This window comes from Centroberyx affinis, unplaced genomic scaffold (assembly GCF_046629955.1).
Source record: "Centroberyx affinis isolate AG114_WGS23_722 - 3 ecotype Tasmania unplaced genomic scaffold, CSIRO-AGI_Caff_v1 ptg001246l_1, whole genome shotgun sequence".
Taxonomy (NCBI): Eukaryota; Metazoa; Chordata; class Actinopteri; order Beryciformes; family Berycidae; genus Centroberyx; species Centroberyx affinis.
Window position 1 is genome coordinate 519,222 of NW_027279757.1, and position 21,543 is coordinate 540,764.

General features: G+C 43.5%; 1 protein-coding gene across 3 annotated transcripts in view; it reads right to left on the bottom strand.

Moving 5' to 3' along the window:
- The window catches only part of myo1b (myosin IB), a 71,045-nt gene that overhangs the window by 42,651 nt on the left and 6,851 nt on the right, over positions 1 to 21,543 (bottom strand). For 2 of the 3 annotated variants that reach the window (XM_071524901.1, XM_071524900.1), the window contains exons 1-2: positions 18,102 to 18,244; positions 13,825 to 13,940 (exon numbers count right to left, since the gene is read on the bottom strand). In XM_071524901.1, the coding sequence (XP_071381002.1) occupies positions 13,825 to 13,940; positions 18,102 to 18,227 (242 nt within the window). In that variant the 5' untranslated portion in view covers positions 18,228 to 18,244. Of the gene's footprint in view, positions 1 to 13,824; positions 13,941 to 18,101; positions 18,249 to 21,543 lie in introns of those variants that run through there. The other variant, XM_071524899.1, reaches the window with a different exon arrangement.

Sequence of the window (21,543 nt, forward strand, 5' to 3'; positions counted from 1 at the left end):
CTGACTGGCAGTCTAATGCGGGCCCGCATCAGCACCACACTGGAGGGTGGCCGCTACCCCTGCTCCGAACCAGGAAACGAGGAGGGGTGAAGAGGGCCAAGAGATCTAGATGAAGGGAATATGGTTGGGGGGGGGGGACTTTTTTTCTTTTAGGGGTAAAATAAACAGTTGGAAATATTAGAGGTAAAAGAGGAAAATGATACTGGTTCATCCAAGGAAATTCAAAAATACAGTTAGGGCCCTATGGAAACTTTAGTAGAGTTACAGTGCAACATTTTTGGTACCAACACTGAACCATAAAAAAAACAAATCTCTCCACAGCCAAACTGCCACAGCCCACTGAATCCTCAATCAATCCAACACGCAGCAACCAACTCCGAGTCGGTTTGAGAGTTTGCTTGGCTCAACGATCACACGCCGCCGCGCCATGACCGCGGCGGCGCTCCTCAATGGCAGGAGTGCGAGATGAAGGCTTTTTAAATGACCATGTTAAGCCGCGGCCCCGAGTCATGGGAAGTACCAGTTTGGAATGTAAACAATGACAAAAGCAAACACGGCGCTGGCCCGACCGTAACCCGGGTCGGAGGTCCCTGTTAGCCCGAGAGCTCCATGAAAGGAAACAACATGTGCTCTTCTGAACGTCGGCTGTGACTCTAGGAGGGGACGAGATTTCGAGGGTCATCGTATTTTTAATTACACTCATTTCCATAAATTAATTTGAAATGGAACAAAGGCGGTGCTGGTGCCAAGATGCTTTTGGGAATCCCAACCAAGATTTCAGATCATATCGACATAACATCAGCTATAATATACAGTGGTTACAGTTAATAACAGCCTCCAGTTCAGGAGGTTTACCAAGGTGCGTTTCTCAAATTTATAGTAGTAGTGATAAGAAACTGATTTTTCGCAATTAGTACTTTCATTTATGGACCGATCACCATTTACAAGCTTAAAATATAATAATTACATATTATAATTAACCAATGCTACTACCAGCCCAGTAAAAAAACACCAAAATATTGGTCTCATTATACATATTGTCTGTTGGCCCCTACTGAAAATATGAGCACATTTGAGGAACTAGGCAGAAAAAAATGAGTCATGGATTAAAGGTTCCATGGTCCAAGTAGGCCTATGTTGTTTTACTCAACTGAAATCAATCTTATCAATTTGCCTCCATTTTGTTTTGCTTGTCAGGTATGGTTATGTAAGCCGTGTACACAGATAAAAAGGTCCATAGCCATTGTTCTGACTATGAATGGAGAGGTTTCATATTGGTTTTGGGCAATCACAGACAATAGAAAACCTATAAAATCTTACGCTCACAAAAGCAATAAATGACTGAGGGCACGGGCAAGTTTAATCCGTGTGTTGTTTAACCATGGGCAGGTCGATGCAATATCTCTGCAAACAACAGATGAACTCATATCTTTTCTATTAATAATTGCCACAGGTCCCCGAGTAATTTGAGATGCCAAATCTAACAAAACAGAGCCTGGTTCATACTGTGTAAGAAATTTGTAATATAAACAACCTGCCTAAATCCACTAAAATAGAAAAATAATACATCTTGCCAAGTAAATGCTAGGAAAATAGTATTAAAGGAAAAAGAGCAAGCATTGTACCTCAAATAATTTGCAGCTATTATCTATCTCAGTTTTTCTCCTGTGATCCATAAGCTCTAGGGGAGATAAAGAGACCAGGACCACTTCTCTGTATGTGTGTATACATGAAAATATGTGTGTGTAATACTCTGCAAGAGCGTCACACAGAGTATTACCTGTATCCACAAATGCAGCTATTGATTATAAAATGATTGCCACTGCCACAGAATTCTTCAATTTTATGCACTGGCATTTATATTTGCATTTTATTCTTTGTGCAGGTGGGTGGAAAAGGGAACATGCACACACACACACACACACACACACAGACACACACAGCTGTTTCACCTTCCTCCCCAATCATCTCATCATCTCTCTCTAGGTTCACCTAGCTCACCATCACGCCAACACACATGCTGGAGAGGACTCGCTCTGCCCACCCGAGTCCAAATGCCATTTCCACAAGAGCCCACTCAAAACTACCTACGTACAGTCAGGTTCTGTGCGGCTCTGCACATACAGCTTGCCTCCTCTAAATCAAAACATTATTTATGTAATACCAAACACGCGGGACACGTGGCATGGGCCTGTTGCTAAAGAGCCGGATAAAAAAAATGGGACAGATAATCCACCAAAACACTTTATGTGTCCGGTAGCAACCTGATCAAATACCACATGTGGATCTTTTCCCAAAAAACCTGTCTTGCAAAACTCAGCTGCCCTGAGGTTTTCTTTGGGGGAAGAGAGCTGTGCCATGTTTAACACGTCGTGGCTGTTTGAGCTCCAGGTCCAGATCTTTTTATTGGACGAGATGCAACAACGATATCAAACCGAGCTCGTCTTATCACTGATGTCCTTATGTGCTATAAAGCAGATACTCTGTAATTAGGATTCTTTTCTCCTCACTGCCTTTTGAACTAAGCGTTCCAAGCTGAAGATATTAGAAAGGCAAACAAAGGTGCGAGGCTGTGATACAGTAAATGAGTCTGAAGTCCATACTAGCCACTGACACAGTGGGGAAGTCACCATGGGTCATCCATACAAAACAAACACTGCATGTGTAAAACGACACTCAACCTCACGCTGAATGACAATTGAAAACGCATCCCGACTCAAATGGGCAGGGGGGGCGATTGTGTTGCAACATAAAACAACATCAATTTGCTGTTGTGAGCTTGGCAGCAGTTCCACAGTGAGACGCCTGCAGTGATGCCAGGGCTGCACAGCGGCGACGGGGCCAGACATCTGGCAAACACCCCTGGATGAGAAACGCTCCGCACTACTGTCTCAGCACACGTGTGTGAGATCTGGCACTGGGACACCAAGTCAAACACAGGACTATACACACACAAATTAACTCTACTTCTACACCCCATTCAGAGGAGGATATAAACCAACATGGTAAGGATGCTGTGTGTGCCCCACATTGGAAACCCCTTCCTTTTCAACAGATGCCCTGGAAATCAGATAACCTGTTGAGAAACATCTCACACACACAAACACACACACACATATACTGTGTGGGGGGAGATAGCAGAGAGGAAATGCTTCTCGGCACAATGCTGGTCAGGCAAGCACACCCTACAATTAGCTTACTCCCACATGAAATCTCAATCAGTGCTTTTGACATGAAGGCACAGGCCTTTCTCTGGAAACCACTCTGATAGCAGTGAATCACATCCAGGTAATCTGCCCTTCATGTGCTCAGCGAAGAGACATGTACACTGACTGAAGATTGTTGGTTTCGTGTTTATTTTAACCGGGACAGTAACATCTAGCATTTTAACTTCAAGTTTGCCATCTTAAAACATGACTCATGACATTCAGTAATGAGAAAGTGTCAAATACTATTATAGATTACTATGGAGGTAAAGGTGTAGGTATCTGATGGGAGCAGGCAGAGGCCGCTGCTACGCATCTGATCTACATGGAGGTTTTTTGTTGTTGTCTTGTATTACTGCCAGGGCGTTCTTACTGCCTGCGTTCCCAAAACCTTGGGAGCCAAAGTTGTGCTTAGTTTCACGTGTCTCTCGCACAGCCTCAACATGGTATGGTTATCGAAAAAATATTGCTCATTTCAATCACTTACTAGAATTTAAGTCACAATGAAATGAAAATGGACTTTTTCTCTTTTTTTTCTCTCTTGTATTTTACTTCCTGGAATTTTGTATGCTTAGTGATTACGTCATTGTGTACTGTACCATCACAGATTTTTGAACAATCCCTCCTCCACCCCATCCCCTCCACCCCTTCCATCATATAAAACCTGTGTCAGAAAAGTGACAGAGTGTCAACATGGTATGTATGACACCATGGTTGCGTCCCCAGATTATGGTCAAAGCATTTCACAGGGGATTGCTTCACAACACACACTGCAACTACACAGTATGCAATGGGCTTTTCTCTTTCCATGTTTGCTCTGGTCCAACCCTCCCACTCTTGAACAGCCCATCCCCACGTTATGTCCTGCCCCGACATCCTGATTCAAATTCCAGAAGCAAGGCATCAGTGAAATGCTATTTCTTTGTGACTTTAAAGTGGTAATATGCAACATCCATGTTTTTTTTTTATATTATTTTGTCCGCATCTTTGGTGTCAAGCATTTTTGCACTGCACAATAATGTGAGATCATGCATTTTGAGGACACACAATGCACCTGAAGAAAAACATAGACTCATCAGTAAAGCCATCATAACCATGTGCAAAACAGATTTTTTTCTTGCCATTATTTGTGTGTATATTCTTCTTTATCTTTCTTGTCTTATGAAAACTCTAAGCCATATCACATGAGTGTCTACTCTTAGTCTGTTAATGATAGTGTTTGTGTATACTTGCATGTATTATGAATGAGTATTATTGGTGTGTGTGTGTGTGTGTGTGTGTGTGTGTGTGTGTGTGTGTGTGTGTGTGTGTGTGTGTGTGTGTGTCTTATGACTATAACTGATTCTTTGTACTTGTGTAACAGATGGGTGATATTGGATGCATTGTTGTCAAGTACTATGCTGAACTATGTCACCCTTTTTTACTATGTCTAAACTTATTTATAGATACATTCAAATTGTGTATTTTACATTGCTGTAATTATTTTCTGTAATATGCTGCCTGGAGAATGCCACTTTTCAAGCCCCTGGAGGATTTTTAGGCAATTCTCCTTCACATTCACTTGCAAATTATGAATTGTATCCTTTTCTTTTAAATTTTTATATGTGTGAGTAAAGAAACGAAACGAAGCTGTGAGCCTCATCATACGCCTTGCATCAGGCCTCTCTGTTCCACCAGCCAGCACTGACGCTCCTGTGGTCCACGCTCTAGTGGCACTAGGTACCGAGTGCTGAGATGACTGGGGGTCTCAATACCTCATTACACATTGGGGAAATATGATCCCACCCTGGAGACATGGGGCTAGCTGCCTGTCCACACACACACACACACACACTTACTTCTCCCAATCTGTGTCTGGCTTGGCCGCTGAGGGAGTTACAACAGACGGCTCCTGGCCATCTGCAAGGCTGCTGTGCATGGAGAAAGGCCACTGATTAGTTCATCTCTAATGCTGCAGTGAGTGTGTGTGGAGGGGAGGGAAACACCTGCCAGTTTAATATGAGAGGCCTCATCTGGGCAGAGAGCATTTTCCTAAATTAGACAGCGGAGGGCATGATGGATGGATGGACAGATGGATGGTCCTCTGTCTGTATAGATGGATGATTGCTATGCAGGTCTCTGGATAGACGGATGAACTCCCCTACAAGTATTTTTTTGTTCATTGCTATGTATCAGATTAGAAAAGCTGAATGGAAAGGGCAAAGTTCAATCAAATTTCCTCAATGTCGCAAAGAATTTTTCATGCCCGCTTGAAAAGATTTTTTTTTTTTTGTCAACAAAGAAACTATGCAGAAAACAGTGATGGAGACACATTTGTTGGATAAATAATGACATATGCTTGGCATGAACGGCCCAATAAATGGCAATAGTTAAAAAGTGTCTCTGCTTATCCTGAAATGTTTTCTGTAGAATATCTGTCAACCACAACCTCCTTTTTTTGATTTACAGGAAGCCTACTTATTGGCTTCAACCCAGCTGATGGAAATATGCCTAATTTACATTTTATTTGTTGTGACATTTCTAAGGTTTGTGTAAAATTTGCTTGACAACTGGATGGAAACGGCTTCTGTCTTTGTCTGAATGGATGGACCTCTACTGGTTTCCAGCTTGGGCCAGAGTGACATCACCGTTCTCCACAGTAATGGGCTCTGATTGGGACGGAACATAATAAGAGGCAATTAGTCCACCAACAACCTTGGAGATGGGAGACCAGCTGCAGGGCCACACATGCGCACACACACACACACACACCTCTTGGGAGTACAGGAGCAGGTGTGACACTACAAACGTGTACGAGCGTGCACACACCCACACAGGTCCCCGACACACACTCATACAGAGACACAATGGCAGTGCCACACATGCAGGAGGTGCATAAGATGGCCGAGCAGATGCAGACACACACACAGACACACACACACACACACACACACACACACACACACACACACACACACACACACACACACACACACACACACACACACACACACACACACACACACACACACACACACACACACACACACACACACACACACGGGGAGCCAATTATGATGCAACAGCATAAAGCGACAGCAACTGTATTACAAAGGCTCTAATCCTGCTTAAACACCTTTTCCCGTCATTCAATCAATAACCTTTAGCTGCATAATCTTCCTTTTATCTCTGCCAGATAGAATACCCAGAGTGCTTAACAAATTCCCACAACACCAACAGTGTTAGACAATGAATAAACACATACATACACACACAGGACTACGGGCTGTGAGGACAGAGAGGACCAGTGATTATTGTTTTAGTCAGACCATGTGTTAGACAGACCAGCTGACATTTTGTCACCGTGGATGGCTCTTCACAGTGGGACCAAGTGTGGAAGGATGTTGTTCTCCAGCCAAGAAGTCAAAGAAAACAGATTTGTGTGTGGGCTATACACTGAAATGCTGACATGGTGCCATCCATGACATGGTTGTGTCCAAATTCTACGCCCCTAAACTCCAAACGGGGGCTGCCAATTGACACAGCAGTGTTATTTGCACTGTGTGTGTGTGTGTGTGTGTGGGAGGGGGGTCTGAAGTTAGGGTGTAAAAGTCATCTGTTGCCTGCTATTTGTTCATTACAAGGATAATACTGATGAAGAATTTTGCATGATAGTTCTTTCAATTCATGTGGATTGATTTAGACACGTTGCCATTTTATACAAGAGCCTGGGGAGTTGGGAATCTTACGAATATAAGTGGGTGGTGTTGTTAAAAGTGACTTCTCTTGTGGTTCATTTTCTTTCTCTTCCCCCTGCATCTAAACTCCCATTGGCTGTTGCCAGTGTCTCTCTCAGATTTTAGTCTTGGTGAGAGTCGGCAGCCTGGAGCCCGTTCACACTACAAGATCATCTGTGTCGACTGTTGGGCCTGAGTGGCTCTCCTAAATAAAAAAGGTACATCTTATGATCTGCAGGATTACTGATGTACGTTAAAAGTTAAGACCATGACATTTGCACCTTGCAGTACCAAGTTACATCCAAACAGAAGATACAGCTTAGAGTACATGCAGAAGCCAGAGAAAGACATCAGCCAGGCTTAACAGCCATCTGGTGTGACAGATAAACCATTTTTGACTCATTGAAAATCTATAATCCTCTGATGCATGAAAACTTCACTGTAAAGTCATTCTTGTATGGAGACAATCTGCAAAATGAACATGCAAAATGTGATTTGTTTTACGTAGCCATCGTATTCGTGCAGTTAACTATGCTGATGTGTAGACTTTTGCTCTGAGCAGGCATCCAGCCCAGCCACAATAAAAATGACCCTGATGACTTGGCTTCAATATAAACCACTGCTATCGTGCAGACAGGGTTTAACCTAATAGTCCAAGGGGAACTAGAGTATATCACCAGTAATCACACAGTTTAGGAGTCGAGCCCCATTTCTTAATCTCATATGTAATCTGACTGGACCAGCATCCACTCCGTTGGAAAATACTTGCAGTGCCAAAAGGAGCAAATAAATTAGACAAAACTGAAACTGGAGCAATAAGAATCCTGCCCCAACTACACAAGCCATCAAATCCATGGCTGATTAAGAATTCCATATACTGATAGTCTTGTAAATAATATACATAACCTTAGATCTCCCCTGAAATTAGGCTTACTAAAAAAATAAAAACAAAACAAGACCTCATTCAGACCTCATAACTCATAACTCTGTGCCGTTTTCAGGGCTAGTCATAAAGCAGCTCAAGGTGTGATGGGTTCACCAGGGGTGGTCTGCCTGCCATGTCCCTGTATTGAGGCTCATCTTGGTCATCATGGGCTGCAGAGCTAATGCCCTGTTACAGCCCTCAACTGTGGCAGCTAGAGACCGAGCTCTAAATGGCATGAAAGTGCCTTAACCAAAGCTCACAACGAGTCCCGTATTCATGTGGCCTTTATAAAACGCTGAAGAATAAGTTCCTCTTCATTAGGTTTTAAGAGTTGTGGTGAGCCTGGCCTCACAAAATCATCTGTTCCAACCTCTACAGTATAAAAAGACTTCATTTAAAGCTTAAGGGTTAGTTTATTTGAGAGATGACGATCCAGCTAAATGCTGAACACGGGCTTCTCCATACTGGCAACACCCAAAGTCCGTGGAAGACTCAAAGGCCCAGGCTGGATCCTCTGGCCCGGTCTGCTGCGACCTGTCCTGAGCTGCTGATTTTAGACTGTTCAAGTGTCTAATGAGGATCAAAGCCAGGAGGAGGGAGACCCCCCGGACCCCCTGGTGTTACTTTAATTAAAGCCCAACACTGATCCCCCTCAGCACTGACCAGTCACAGTGGACACAATGCCCCGCAGCCAGTTGAGGATCAGCCATGCAAAAACAGGGTCATGAAAAAACAGGGACTCCTCCTGGCTTGGAAACATTAGGAGGAGTCTGAAGTCATTTCTGAATGAAGACACATTCACTGTGGGTTCTACATTTATCAATCAAATATTTTCATCCAAACAGCGACAGCAGTATTGCCTCCTTAGTCCCTTGGTCTTCAAACTAAGCTGCTCTCATGTGTGTAATCAGGCAGTGACTAAGTAAAAGCTAAAAGTTAGATAATATAGATCAAATCAAATCGTTACATATGAAGATGTTACATATGAATTTGCCACATGATGTCAAACCAAAGCCGACACTGTCAGGTAATGAATTGTGCAAATTGGTTTAAACTCTATCGCATGCAAAACTTGCATGCATGTGTTCAAAAGTGGCCTAGCAAGTGCCTGGCTCAGCAATGCGGTGTATGCAGAGCTCGGGCTAAGCTAATAAAATGTTTGTCTTTCATTTAATCAAGTTGTTTTACTACAAGAGCAAACATCCAGGAGGCACAGTTTGGTGAGGTAAAATAAATACTTTTCTGTGGAGGAGCGGCTAATACTCCTGGACTCCAGCCTTGGAACACAGTTCTCTCTGCCGTGTTGTGTACACGCTGCACCAATACCTGCTTCCCCTTCTGCTGAGGCTTTCCAACAATTTGACTGGACCATTGAACTGGAAATGTTGACTTTTCCCCCAAACTGATGTAGTAATGGTGAGAGAAAAAAATCACTTCTAAAGGTACTGGATCGTGTTCTCCAACCAGAACCTTAATCAAGGGTCCTTTTTTGAGTGATAAGAATCAGTATTATTGGGGTAAAACCAAAAACAAATGAAACAAGCAGTAATGCACTGGTTTCCACTACAAGAGGGAAAAGATTGGAAAACCAAGTAAAGCCCGCAAACTTTAATCTAATGTGATGGTAAGTACCTGGTAGACACATATACGCACCAAGCTGCAAGTCTAAGGGTCAATTGATATGAGAAGTCGTCTTTTCTATTTTTTTTGAAGACATCCAAAATGGTGGCCAAATTCTACTTGGTTCTAATTCCTTCATTTCTAATGCCATCAATGTCACACTTGGTAGGCTGTTAGAAATCATCATGTTGATGCTTGTGGAAAGTTTGGTATTGATAGGCCATTCGGAGCCACACTCACAAACACTGCATACCCTAATTTGTATAATTCCAAATTAATATTTGGGCCATCTTGACCAACTGCTTTCACCATGAGGAGATGCACATATGTACCGAGTGGCATGTTTAAGTCAAACCATCATAATTGACACGCTGTTTGACTGATTGAGACATTATTTTAGCGCCCCCTATGGGCATACCTGTTGCAATCCTTGTCGCCAAGTAGCAAGGGGCCCAACATGTGCCGAAATAAGAGAAAAAGTACCAGTGCAGACCTGAAATATTGGGCAAAATACAGCGGGGAAAAAAAGCAAATCCAGCAATAACAATAGGTCGCCCTGCTTTCTAGTGGAAACTTAAAGTCGATTTGCTTCTGTGTTCATGACAAACAAAACAGGCAATTACATCACCTGCAGTGCTGCTTACTTGCTGTTCTGCTTTGAATACCAGTCAAATCAAATTCATTCAAATGGCTCCATCCACATGAGTTTCCAAGCCACAAATATGCATTTCCAGTTGGCTCGAGGCCAACTATGGCCAAGTACTTATTAAAACATTAGCCTGTGGAACATTTAGTTCCTGGAATGCATGAATTATTAAACTTTCATATACATTCTTAGGAAGACAAATCAGACAAATCTGATGATATAATGTGGTCCTGTCTGTGTCAACATGGACAGAGCATGGCACCAACCCAGCCAGAATTAGAAGTTCAGTTTCCACTGGGGACAGCCATGGTAAAAATGTATGTACTGTTATTTGTTGGCGCTTTGGATTAAAGTATCCACCAAATGGCATATGTTATTAATAAAAAAGATGTTGGCTTGTGTTTACGAACAGCTACCCAAGTATGGGAAGTATCAAGTATCATTCCTGAAAAAAACAAAACAAAAAAATAAAAAAACATGAAAGCAAGCCCACTACCCACTCTGTGGATCAAGCAACCGCTATTAAGGTACGGGAGGGAAACAGTGACTTGAGGTGAATCTACAGCTTTCTTGTCTATTGCACATCAACAATATGAGATGGAGATGAGGATGGCGGCGCTGACATGTTTGACTGGAAGCGGGGTTTTGTGTTACATGGGGTTGATCAATATAAAGCCACAAAGCCGGTCCAGATGGCCTGACAGGAGGATTAAGATCAATTTATGGAGCATTTTGAAACAATCTGGGCTTGACTGGCACTTCGGGCCCACTGCAAGAGCCAGTCCAATTAAACAAGGCTTAATCTGCTTTACTTAAAGGCCGCTGGGAAAGACTTTAACAGTCTTGTTTACAGGATCTATGTCTCTTCAACAACAGGTGAAACATATCTGTTTGCCAATGCAACCAAGTGATCCGTCACCAGAGCTGCAGAAATGAGGTGGCTTGGAGCAGAGCTTGATCAGAGAGGGATGTCACAAGCTTCATTCCTGAGTCATGGTTCCTGGTTTAACCATTTCGTGATACTTCTGGTTTGGACAGACATTTTTAAGGTTGTTTATGCCCTACACCCATTTCACAGTTGGTTCAACTTTAAAAAGAGGGTGGTGGGGAGACAAATTGTTGTTTTAGCCCTAAATTGTACAGGGGATATATTTCATGATGGGATTGGGGCAAAGGAAATGCCATCTGCATTCGTCCCCACTCACATCGCCCCCTGCCTCTCACCCCAGGTCAAAGCTGAAACATCTTAGCTGCTCTGGTTTAACATGAATCCTTCAACCTGGCTCGGAGGATTCAAGGATGGCTTAGACATGGTCCTGAGTTTCAACTTAACTGTAGCCAGATTGGTTGAAAAGGATCAGACATAGACGCCAAAGAGTTGTCGAGCAATAGGGTCTTATACTCATCGCACAAAACCTCATTACCTGAAACAGGAATCCAGTTTAGGACTGCAACTGTCCCTAGACAAATGACAAGCAAGCATTATGTTTGTCATTTGCTTGTCATGGGCGATCCCTTAGTTAGCAGCTTAACTACTACTTGATCAGCATTTGTGCAGGGCATGAAGAGGTCAGCAGACCCCGTCTCAGACCTCTAGGCTGTTACGCCCTGTGAGGCTCGTCATTCTACACTGGAAAAGATCAACTCATTTTGTCTAGTATTGAGCTGTAAAATGCTATTTTTCTTAAAACAAGTGAAAAAATCTGACCATGGGGTGAGATAATTTCCAATGCAAACTGACCTCTTGTTTCTTCAAGACCCAATACTAAACTAAGGGCATTCTCCAACCTATAGTCCATTTGCTTTGGTCCAAATCAGGGGACGCGTTGTTACTTTGTGGCATTTGCACATTGGTGTGGTTACGTCTCACACAACAAAATTTCAAGTGAACCATAAATTATCAACCAAAGCCATGTGGGAGCAGTCATTTCCTTTATTTCAGAAGCTTGGTAGGGGAAAGAGACTTTATTCCAGGGTAAACAAACACAGAGCGTCAGCTGCGTTTGTGGATCATTGCACTTGCAGTCATTCATTTGGGTCGGATCACGTACTCACTACAAACTGAGCCCTGCAGGGTTTGCTTGGAAGCGTACCGAGAAACCTCCATCTCAACAAAGTCTCGGCCCGACTGCTGTGTTCTCATACAGCCAAACAAACCCGACTAACGGGTAACTCACTCCAGAGTTTAAAATATCAGCTCTGAACCAAGTAGTTGTGAAAACATCTTAAACAACTTGTTAAGATGGATATTTTTTTTATGCAGCGTAGACCCTTGAATGTCAATCTCTCCCGCTATGGAGGCTCTGACTCTGGGCCATCGTGGTCCAAGTGGCTGATCTGGTTCAGTGCCAAAACTCAATCCTACACATGGCTTGAGAGTTAAGAATGAGAATGAGAATGAGAGAGAGAGAGAGAGAGAGAGAGAGAGAGAGAGAGAGAGAGAGAGAGAGAGAGAGAGAGAGAGAGAGAGAGAGAGAGAGAGAGAGAGAGAGAGAGAGAGAGAGAGAGAGAGAGAGAGAGAGAGAGAGAGAGAGAGAGAGAGAGAGAGAGAGAGAGAGAGAGAGAGAGAGAGAGAGAGAGAGAGATTTAGTTTTATTTAGAGGTTGGGTTTATGTGGTGGGGGAGGGGCTGGTGATGACTGAGCTAATGGAGAGAGATAATATACAGACCAGCATAAGGGATCTGGCGAGAGTAAGAAACTTTTCTTTCCGGACAGACAGACAACTGGACACCTTTGCCATGTTATACGTTCTCCTGTCGTTCTACCGAGTCCCTTCTAGTGTTGAGTCATAAAAACTGAGATAGCCTGAAACAATGTCAAGCGGTCACTCCTGTGTAGTTGGCTGTAAAGTAAAGCCAGGCCCTCGCTTTTGTCCGCGGGGAGTATGTCAGCATTGAGACAGGGACTCTCTCTCTTTCACTGAGAGAGGTTTCTGATGCAGCCTAGAGACACAGTAGGCTAATTGACGAGTGCCGGGCTTTGTTTTAGCCTGGCAGCCGGACAGCAGCGCTGGCTCGGCGTTAGATGGACAGATGGCTTGGCGCTGTGAGTGACCAGTAAAACCACCAGGCTGACTCTCCATACAAAAACTAGTGTCACTCTCTCTCTCTGCCTCCCTCCAGCCCATTAGTCACTGTATCCAAGGTGCTAATCCTTTATCAGAAATGTGCGCTGGGTCAGAAAATTAAAAATTTTCAACCAACACTCAGACTTGACGATCCCTGCTCATAACATTCAGATTAACATATGGCCTTGAAAAAAAACCCTGGGAAGTGCTTTTGTCACTTGATCTCAACAGCGACAAAAAAACAAAAGCAGACTTCACATGTACAGAGCGGAGTTCAAAAGCTCACTGTCCCACCAAGGTACTTGAGCAACAAAAGCCCAATTCACACAGGCCTATCGGTATGTGATAAACTCATGTAATTAATGAATCACCCTCCCAGCCTCTGCATTTCCTGAAATGCATTCCCACAGGATAATGAAAGATCCATTAAGATACATTTTTCGTGACAGGAGGAGGATAGAAATTGTGCATCTGGAAGAAGAAGGAGAAAAAGATATTGCACGCCAAAATCAAATTATGGCTGAAATTGATTTGCACAGGATTAGAATTATTAGGGGAATTCCGTCTTCACCGAAACACGGTAAGTAATTTGCACTGGAATTTTCACTTTACAAATTACAGACAGATCGGGCTGCGGACTCACATGTGTGGACTGAGCTCATAGAAGTTCCTGTTGCGATACTCCTCCACCTTGTCTGGCGTGTAGATGGGCAGGGACCTGTAGGGGTTCATGGAGATCACCACACTGCCAATGTATGTCTGGAGGGAGAGAGTGGGGGGCGAAAGAGAGAGACGGACAATGAGCGATCAGTGTGAATCCACGTGGCATTTTCATAATATTACACACACACACACACACACATAACGTAGACAGAGAACAGCAATGGCTTCGACAACCCTCCCTCCCTCCCCCTCTGTCCACTTGGGCGCCGATTGTAACCTGAGGTGAGAGGAATTCTGCTTCCCTCAGCTTTTCCCAGCTGGGAATTCCTGATGCATTGTTCAGGCCTGCAACGCCTGAAGTGAGAATGAAGACATGCAAAAACAAAAGGAAAAGTCTGTGGAATCCTCGGACCCGGCAGCAGACAAATGCAAATGAGCAGTGGAGCTAAAGGTGTCAAAGGAGGGTCTATTTTAATAGTTTGTGTGTGTGTGTGTGTGTGTATTCATGCTGCATGTGTATTCACGATGCCGATGTCAATGATGCGACCAACATGATTTTTTGAAGACCAATACCAATATTTTTGGATTGAAGTTGATAACCAATATTTTGTGCCAATATTCAATATCTTTAACTTTAACAATTTTCAAGCCAAAAAAAATAAATAAATCAAGTATTCAGTGTTTCCCCCAAAATGTCGTTCTTGTCAGGGTAGAAAAAGCCTCTGAAACAGCATTTAGACCATGAGACACTAAAATTCTCTATTAAAATCCAGGATGATAAAAATTAGAAAACATATTCATGCATTCTTGTGTAGACTTTGTCGCATTAGAATCAATTTCAGGGCTTCCCATAGACAACCAATGTCGTATTGATCAATTCTACAATAAATACTGTATGTAAATCAGACAAACTGCATCATATCCATCATATCAGAGGTAGGGTTGCAAAATTCCAGGAATTTTCAAAGTTGGAAACTTTCCATGGGAATTAACGGGAATTTATGGGAATTAACGGGAATTTATGGGAATAAACGGGAATAAACCAGGAATTTACTAAATTGAAGGTATGCTCTTAATAGGGAACTTAAATATAGTTGGGGAAAATATATTTTAGCATAATCCTGACTAAAACAACCAGATATCATGCAAGTACAATTGAATATCTCTGCTATTCCTCAATCACATGCACATAGCACACTGCTTACTGCAGGGCTGTTGAGACCACGCCCCCTACATGCAACTCAACATTCATGTTTTTGTTCTTCAATGAAAGAATTGATTGTTCAATAAAATATTTAACACTTGATAAAGTTCTACTTACAAATAAATCTTTTATCGTTTTAATTGTATTATTTTGGATGGATGTCTGCTTATAACAAAACAAATATTTATGCTTGGATATGATACCTTTCCATTAAATTACCCTCAATTCCCAGTTAATTCCCAGTTAATTCCCATTAATTCCCATTAATTCCCATACATTCCCATAAATTCCCATAATCCCATGGAAAGTTTCCAATTTGGAATATTTCCAAAATTCCCCACCTTAACTTCCCATGGAAATTTACCGGAAACTTTCCAGAAATTTACCGGAAATTTTCCACCCCTTTGCAACCCTAATCAGAGGTGGACTGCAGTGACTGGCCAATATCAATTTTTTACAGGCCAATATTGGCAACTGGATGTAAATGCAAACCCATATATCGTATAAAACATTTTCCATGTTTTGTATCTTCACACATAAGACCAAAACACTATAATGTGCACACAGGTTCTGATTGCAGCAAAGGATTACACTCGTCAGTTATTTCTGAAAGCAAATGTAACCAAACATCATCCTCCTCCTCCCACACTCCAAACAGAGCCCAGATAGCACTTTCAGCCATCAATCTGAACCTCTCCCTCGCTTTCTGTGGTAATGGCTGTTGCATAATCCACTCTGATCCACTACATCCATGGCAACGCTGCCACCTCCCACGGCCTATTGTTCAAAAGTACACAGGAGGCAGGACGAGGCCTTTTGAGGTGCTGGGGACGGGGACAAAAGGGAAAGAGTGTGTGCAATGTAAACAAACAAGGGGTCGACGAGGGTCCCTCCTGACTCCGAGCAGATATGAGTAGGAAAAAAGCCATTAAAGTCCCCCCAAAAAATAAACTCTTTCCATCCTCTGCAGATCACAAAGAATAAACACTCACACCTCCCCATGGCCCCCATAATCATGGGGCGGCTGTGGCTCAGGAGGTAGATCAGACGGTCGGTGGTTTGATCCCCGGCTCCTCCAGTCCGCATGTCGAAGTGTCCTTGGGCAAGATACTGAACCCCAAATTCCTCCCGATGGTTGCGCCAGCACCCTGCGTGGTAGCTTGCCGCCATCGGTGTATGAATGTGTGTGTGAATGGGTGAATGTAGGCATAGTTTTAAAGCGCTTTGAGTGGTCGGTAGACTAGAAAAGCGCTATATAAATGCAGTCCAGTTACCATTTACCATAATTACTTCATGAATGCTCTCCCTGAATACCTTCCAAGAGTGGTTACCAATACTACCACAGAGTGCAATAAAGGTTCTCAGCTGATAAGGGTGTTGTCAGTGCAAACATCACCATAGCCATGAAACAGGAAGGACAGCGAAGGGGCTTTCCAGGTAGCTTTACAATTGGTATCGAATGATGGGTGGGAATGAAGGCTTGAGCCACTATGTGAAAAACACAGGTGGTGATATTTCGCTCATCGATTTAAGCCAATTTGTGAACAAGACGGACAGACTGCCAGGACTCGGATGCCGTTAACTGTGGAAGAGCAAGACCATATCTGTGTTAGTTCCACCTCTAAGTGGGAAAGAGTGATAGGCAAATTACAGAGGGGGGGAGGGGGGACCAATCTCCATGCAGCAGTTTGTAATTGTACTAGCTGCAAAGAAAAATATAAACACGGACTTCCTCATTGCACAACTCCGTGCAAATGCCAAGGGCTTCAGGAGATTGAGAATCTCAGGCTCAGCGTGAGAAACATTTTCTCTCATATTGCTTGCTCAGCAAAATCAGTGAAGTCTGACATGGGGAGTGGCGTAACAGTTAACAGGGAAATTTTGATTCCCTTTGAATTGCCAAGGAGTTATCCGACACACGATACTCTGTCCCTCTGGAACACAAAGCCATGTGTCTTCTGCTGCGTTCTCCCGGTCATATGATACACTGGGGGGAGGATTTCGAAGGAATGACGCCTCATAAGGGAAACATACTGTTACATGCAAGGATGTACACCACAGATTTAGTGGATAAGTGTAGGCTTCAATGCTTTGACTGGTCATCAATTTGAGGTGCAGCTCATGCCACCCAAACGCTCCCATTATAGACTAAGCAGAACCATGTGATTTACCTTTCCATGAAGACGTCACTTTCTACTTTCACCTCACACGCAGCCATTACAGTAGAAGAATGCTTGTACAAACTTTGCTAAAACAGTGTAATGGAAACAAATCCCTTGGACAAGCTTGTATTAGGCATAAATAACTGTTTAAAATGCATCGCTACGCATGTATCCTTAACCTAACTCCATGAAAGATGGGTCAGTGCCACACTGGAAACAAAAGAGCTCTGAGCTTATACTTCAGGACAGAGAAAATTGAGGGCATCTGAAATGTCAAAACACCACGCTATTCCCATTCCTCAGCAGGAAGTGGGCTACGGCTCAATATAATATCGAGCGCGCCGCTGAGCCAACCGGCGCTCCGCGAGGTGACATCATTCCCTGGGCCCCGGGCCTTCGTCAGCCAGCGGCAACCAGAGCAGAGCTGTAATCATCTCGGCTGACGTCTGGAGCAGCCGACCTGCAGAGCGGAGGGATCCTGGAGTGCCGGAGCACAAAGCCCATAACCAATGCTCTGATCCGGGGATGACAGTTCGCTAGCCTCCCAACACCCTACTTCTGCAGATAAACAGCGCAGCCAGCAAGCACCAGTGGATCTCCTCGCCCCTGAGCTCTGGATTTTCTGCCTCATTTAAAAAAAAGGCATCATCTACATTCCTCGGTGATATGAGTTATTGATTGGTTGGCTACTGTGGTCTCTGTGTCTGTGCCACTGTTTTTCTGAGGCCAGGGCTAAAATGATTCAGAGTGAGTGGAGGAACAATGGAGTTATGAAAAGTATCCGCATGTTTCCTCAGGGGAGCGTTTCCATATCCCTCTTAGGAAGTAGTGGTAAACACAGAAGGGTGCAGGACAACGAAATGTGCTCAGTTACAAACTGCGCAGACTTACGTAGATCTCGTTGTGGTCGAAGCGGTTCCTCAGGTTCTCCAGGAACGAGTCTTCGCTCAGGGGCTCTAGGAGGACCATGTCGCCCACCCCGATCATGTTGTCTAGAAGTGACATCTTCACCTCCATTTTGGCTGCTGGTGTGCCCCCCTGCAAAGAAAAACAATAAGAAAAAAAAAAAAGAAATGAAACATACATTCCTCAGAGGGAGAGAGACTACCTTGTTTTCAGGTTCTCAATCAGGTTGAAGAAATCCTTTATTACATTCAAGTAGCCATTATTTTGCATTTGTGTCAGTTATTACTTGTGAAGTCTCCGGCGAAGTCTCCAGAGGCGCTCTCTGATCAGCCAACAACAAACAGTGCTAAACTTAGCCAACGCAAATAAACTCCGGGGAGGACATGTTTGTTCAGCAGGGGTTTGACTCCACGGGACGAGCGGGACCATTTCATTGGCTATTGGGCCTCGTTCTACTGCGGCACACTGTGGAGCTGAGAGCGTCCCCTCGGGAATTACATAACCGTGGAACTTTGCCCTTGACCTCTGGGCGTCCGCTCGGCTGGGGTTCACTACTGTATCCGAGCCCCACGGAAACCGAAGAAACACCCCAAAAAACAGTAAACAGCCTCAGAGTTTTCTTTCCCACTTGCTTGCTGCAGCAGTGTCATATTTAGGGACGATAAAGGGTCTGGGCTGGAGGGCGCCCGGACAAAGACACTGCTGGGGGTGGCAGTTTTCTGTCCAGTGTTGCCCCCCGTCTCCTTTGGGACAGTAATCCCGGAGCTATAGGGCCGGAGATAAAAGAGGGGCCTAGAGCACATTCAGGGCCTTGATACCGGGCTTTGCTGTACCACAAACCCCATGTCTGCTGTTGTGACAGAGGGGCCACAGGGTGAGGCCATGCACTCATCTTTTGTTCACTGCCCTCTCTCCGCACAGACCTCCCTCTTTTAGATCAGCAGAAACAGCCACTGGCATGGAAGGAAAATAGAGTAAGGCTACATATTTGTAATGCACTTCCTGATGTTTTGGATACCCCAAAAACCCCAAAATTATCAACATCTGACAAAATCGCCCGGCACCAGCTGAGAAACATCACTTTCGCTTTGAGAAAAAAAATAAAATAAAGCATACGTTTTCTCTATAGATTAGTCTCAGACAGCCATTTGAGAGGTCAGATAGCGCAGACCTGGACGTGGCAAGTTAATATGCAGGGATTAAACAACTGGATTAGTGGGTAGTATGCGATCTGAAGTGAAGGGTGGATATGGTGGTGGTGTGAGAGGAGGTGGGGGGGGACGTTGGGTCAGGACTAGAGCTTGTTTTATCAGGAGTGTGTTTGTAAATAAGGCATGGCCATGGACATGATTGCAGGCCACTGCTGGACCAGAGAAAGATGCTGGGTGAACATCTAGTCCTTGTTATGGCCATCCATCCCTGACTTCCACTGAGTAGAGGAGTCCTGGCAACTGTCGGGTGAAGTTACTTTTAAAAGTAATTACTTACTATGACATTATAATTTTAAAAAGTAATTAATAAGGATTACAAGAATAGAAAAACGAATGCGTTAAGCAACTAGTTAGAACAAAAATGTAATCTGAGCAACCTACATTTGAATCTATGCATGGAGCTAAAGTTGAACAAGATTTCACAACCAAACAACTAGTATTAGATCACATATCACACGCTACTGTCCAACGCACACGAGCGGTTAATATTCCACTATTCAAGCCACTGATGTCGGTGGCCAGCCTAATCTCCATTACTACACATCTAGGAGAAACAGCTGAAATATGCCTTTGAAGCAGAGATAAATCATTTACAGCCATACATAAAGAGAGATAAAGAGCAGTGTTTGTCTTACATGGCCCCTCACTAATCGGCTTGCTCAAAGCCTTATTTTTTTACAAGGCCCTGTTGGCACAGTGAAACAGTTGCATCTCCAAGATGGGAGCTTGGAGTCTCCAGGCGATGAGAGGGGTTTAATTCATAGTGAACGCTCTCTATAAAAGAACAGGCGGAAGAGAGGCTCCAGCATTTTAGCTAGGGAAAACCACCACTTTGTTTCCAAGATATAACTCCTTCTCAGTTAGGAAACCAACTCCAAGGTTTAGTTTTAGCAGTGGCATAGCAACAGCGTGAGTTCTGTCAAAAAATGGACTCCCTGTGTAGACCTCCACTTCACTTTTTCCCTGACTTCTGTTCTCCTGCAGGGCACAGTGTTATGAGCCATAAAAAAAAGTCGCCCGGCTCTTGGCAGGAGGCGAGACTCACGTTCCAAAACCACTTAGTCTCGCACTCAGCGTGAACACAAAACCTTTAAAAAAGGTGGACAAAAAGAGATAGGGATAAAATGTTGCAAAGACTTTTCCAATTTGAAGCTCAGCATAAATCCCCATATACCATTCATCCATCTGTAGATACCTTAACAAGACAGGGGTCTAGACTAGATTCCTCAAAATGTATCCCCACAAAACAGTGATGTTGATGACCATTTAGAGTACAATTACCAGTAGGACTGGGTGATATGGTTGAAATCAATATCACGATAATCATAAGGATTTTTCTCAATATCAATATATATCACGATATGGTTCATGTATGCAAAATCACGTTAAATAATCAAATTAATGTTCATCTCATTGAACCGAATGGTAATGTTAGGTGTGATGTCAAACAAAACAGAAATATTCAAATAATATTCCTGCCATACCTCATTTTATGAGAGTTTAAGTAAAATTTGCTTGTCATCATCAATTTAGACAGCAGAAATGTGTGTCACGATATTAAAATATCTTCATATCATCACGATATGATTCCACTGAAAGACGATAAACAATAATATTGAATTATCGCCCAGCCGTAATTACCAGCACACTTTACAAGGTTGCAACAAACCAGACAGTCAGAATAAGAAAAAAAAAAAAATATATATATATATATATATATAGGAAAGGATTATAAAAGAAGTTTACCATGAAATGCTTAATAAAAATAATTCATTAGTCTACCTGTTCACAGTAGCAGGGAAAATACAGAGACAGAATGGTACCGATAATCTCTGGGTTCAAGCCAGGTGGACCTTCTCCCTCTCTCACTAATTGAGGAAGGAAACAATAATCCACCAGCGAATTTAGAACAGGAAGCTGAATGACAGAAAATGTCCTGCTTGCACCTGGCTAGGGCTTAGAGACGCCCTCCAGCTGTGATGGACTGGAAGCTACTGACTACTGTAGGCGTGTATTCCTGGCGGTCTAATTACTACCAACGGATATTTGACAGCGGCGGCTATGAGGCGGTTTGATTACATATTTATTGCGGAATTGATCGATACTACACAGGTCGTCTGTGGGACACGACGGTGAAAGTGCTGAGTCTGAACAGCGGTTGTTAAGAGCTTCAGCTCTGTGGCACCTATTCCTCCTCAGAGCACCATGGGGGAAAA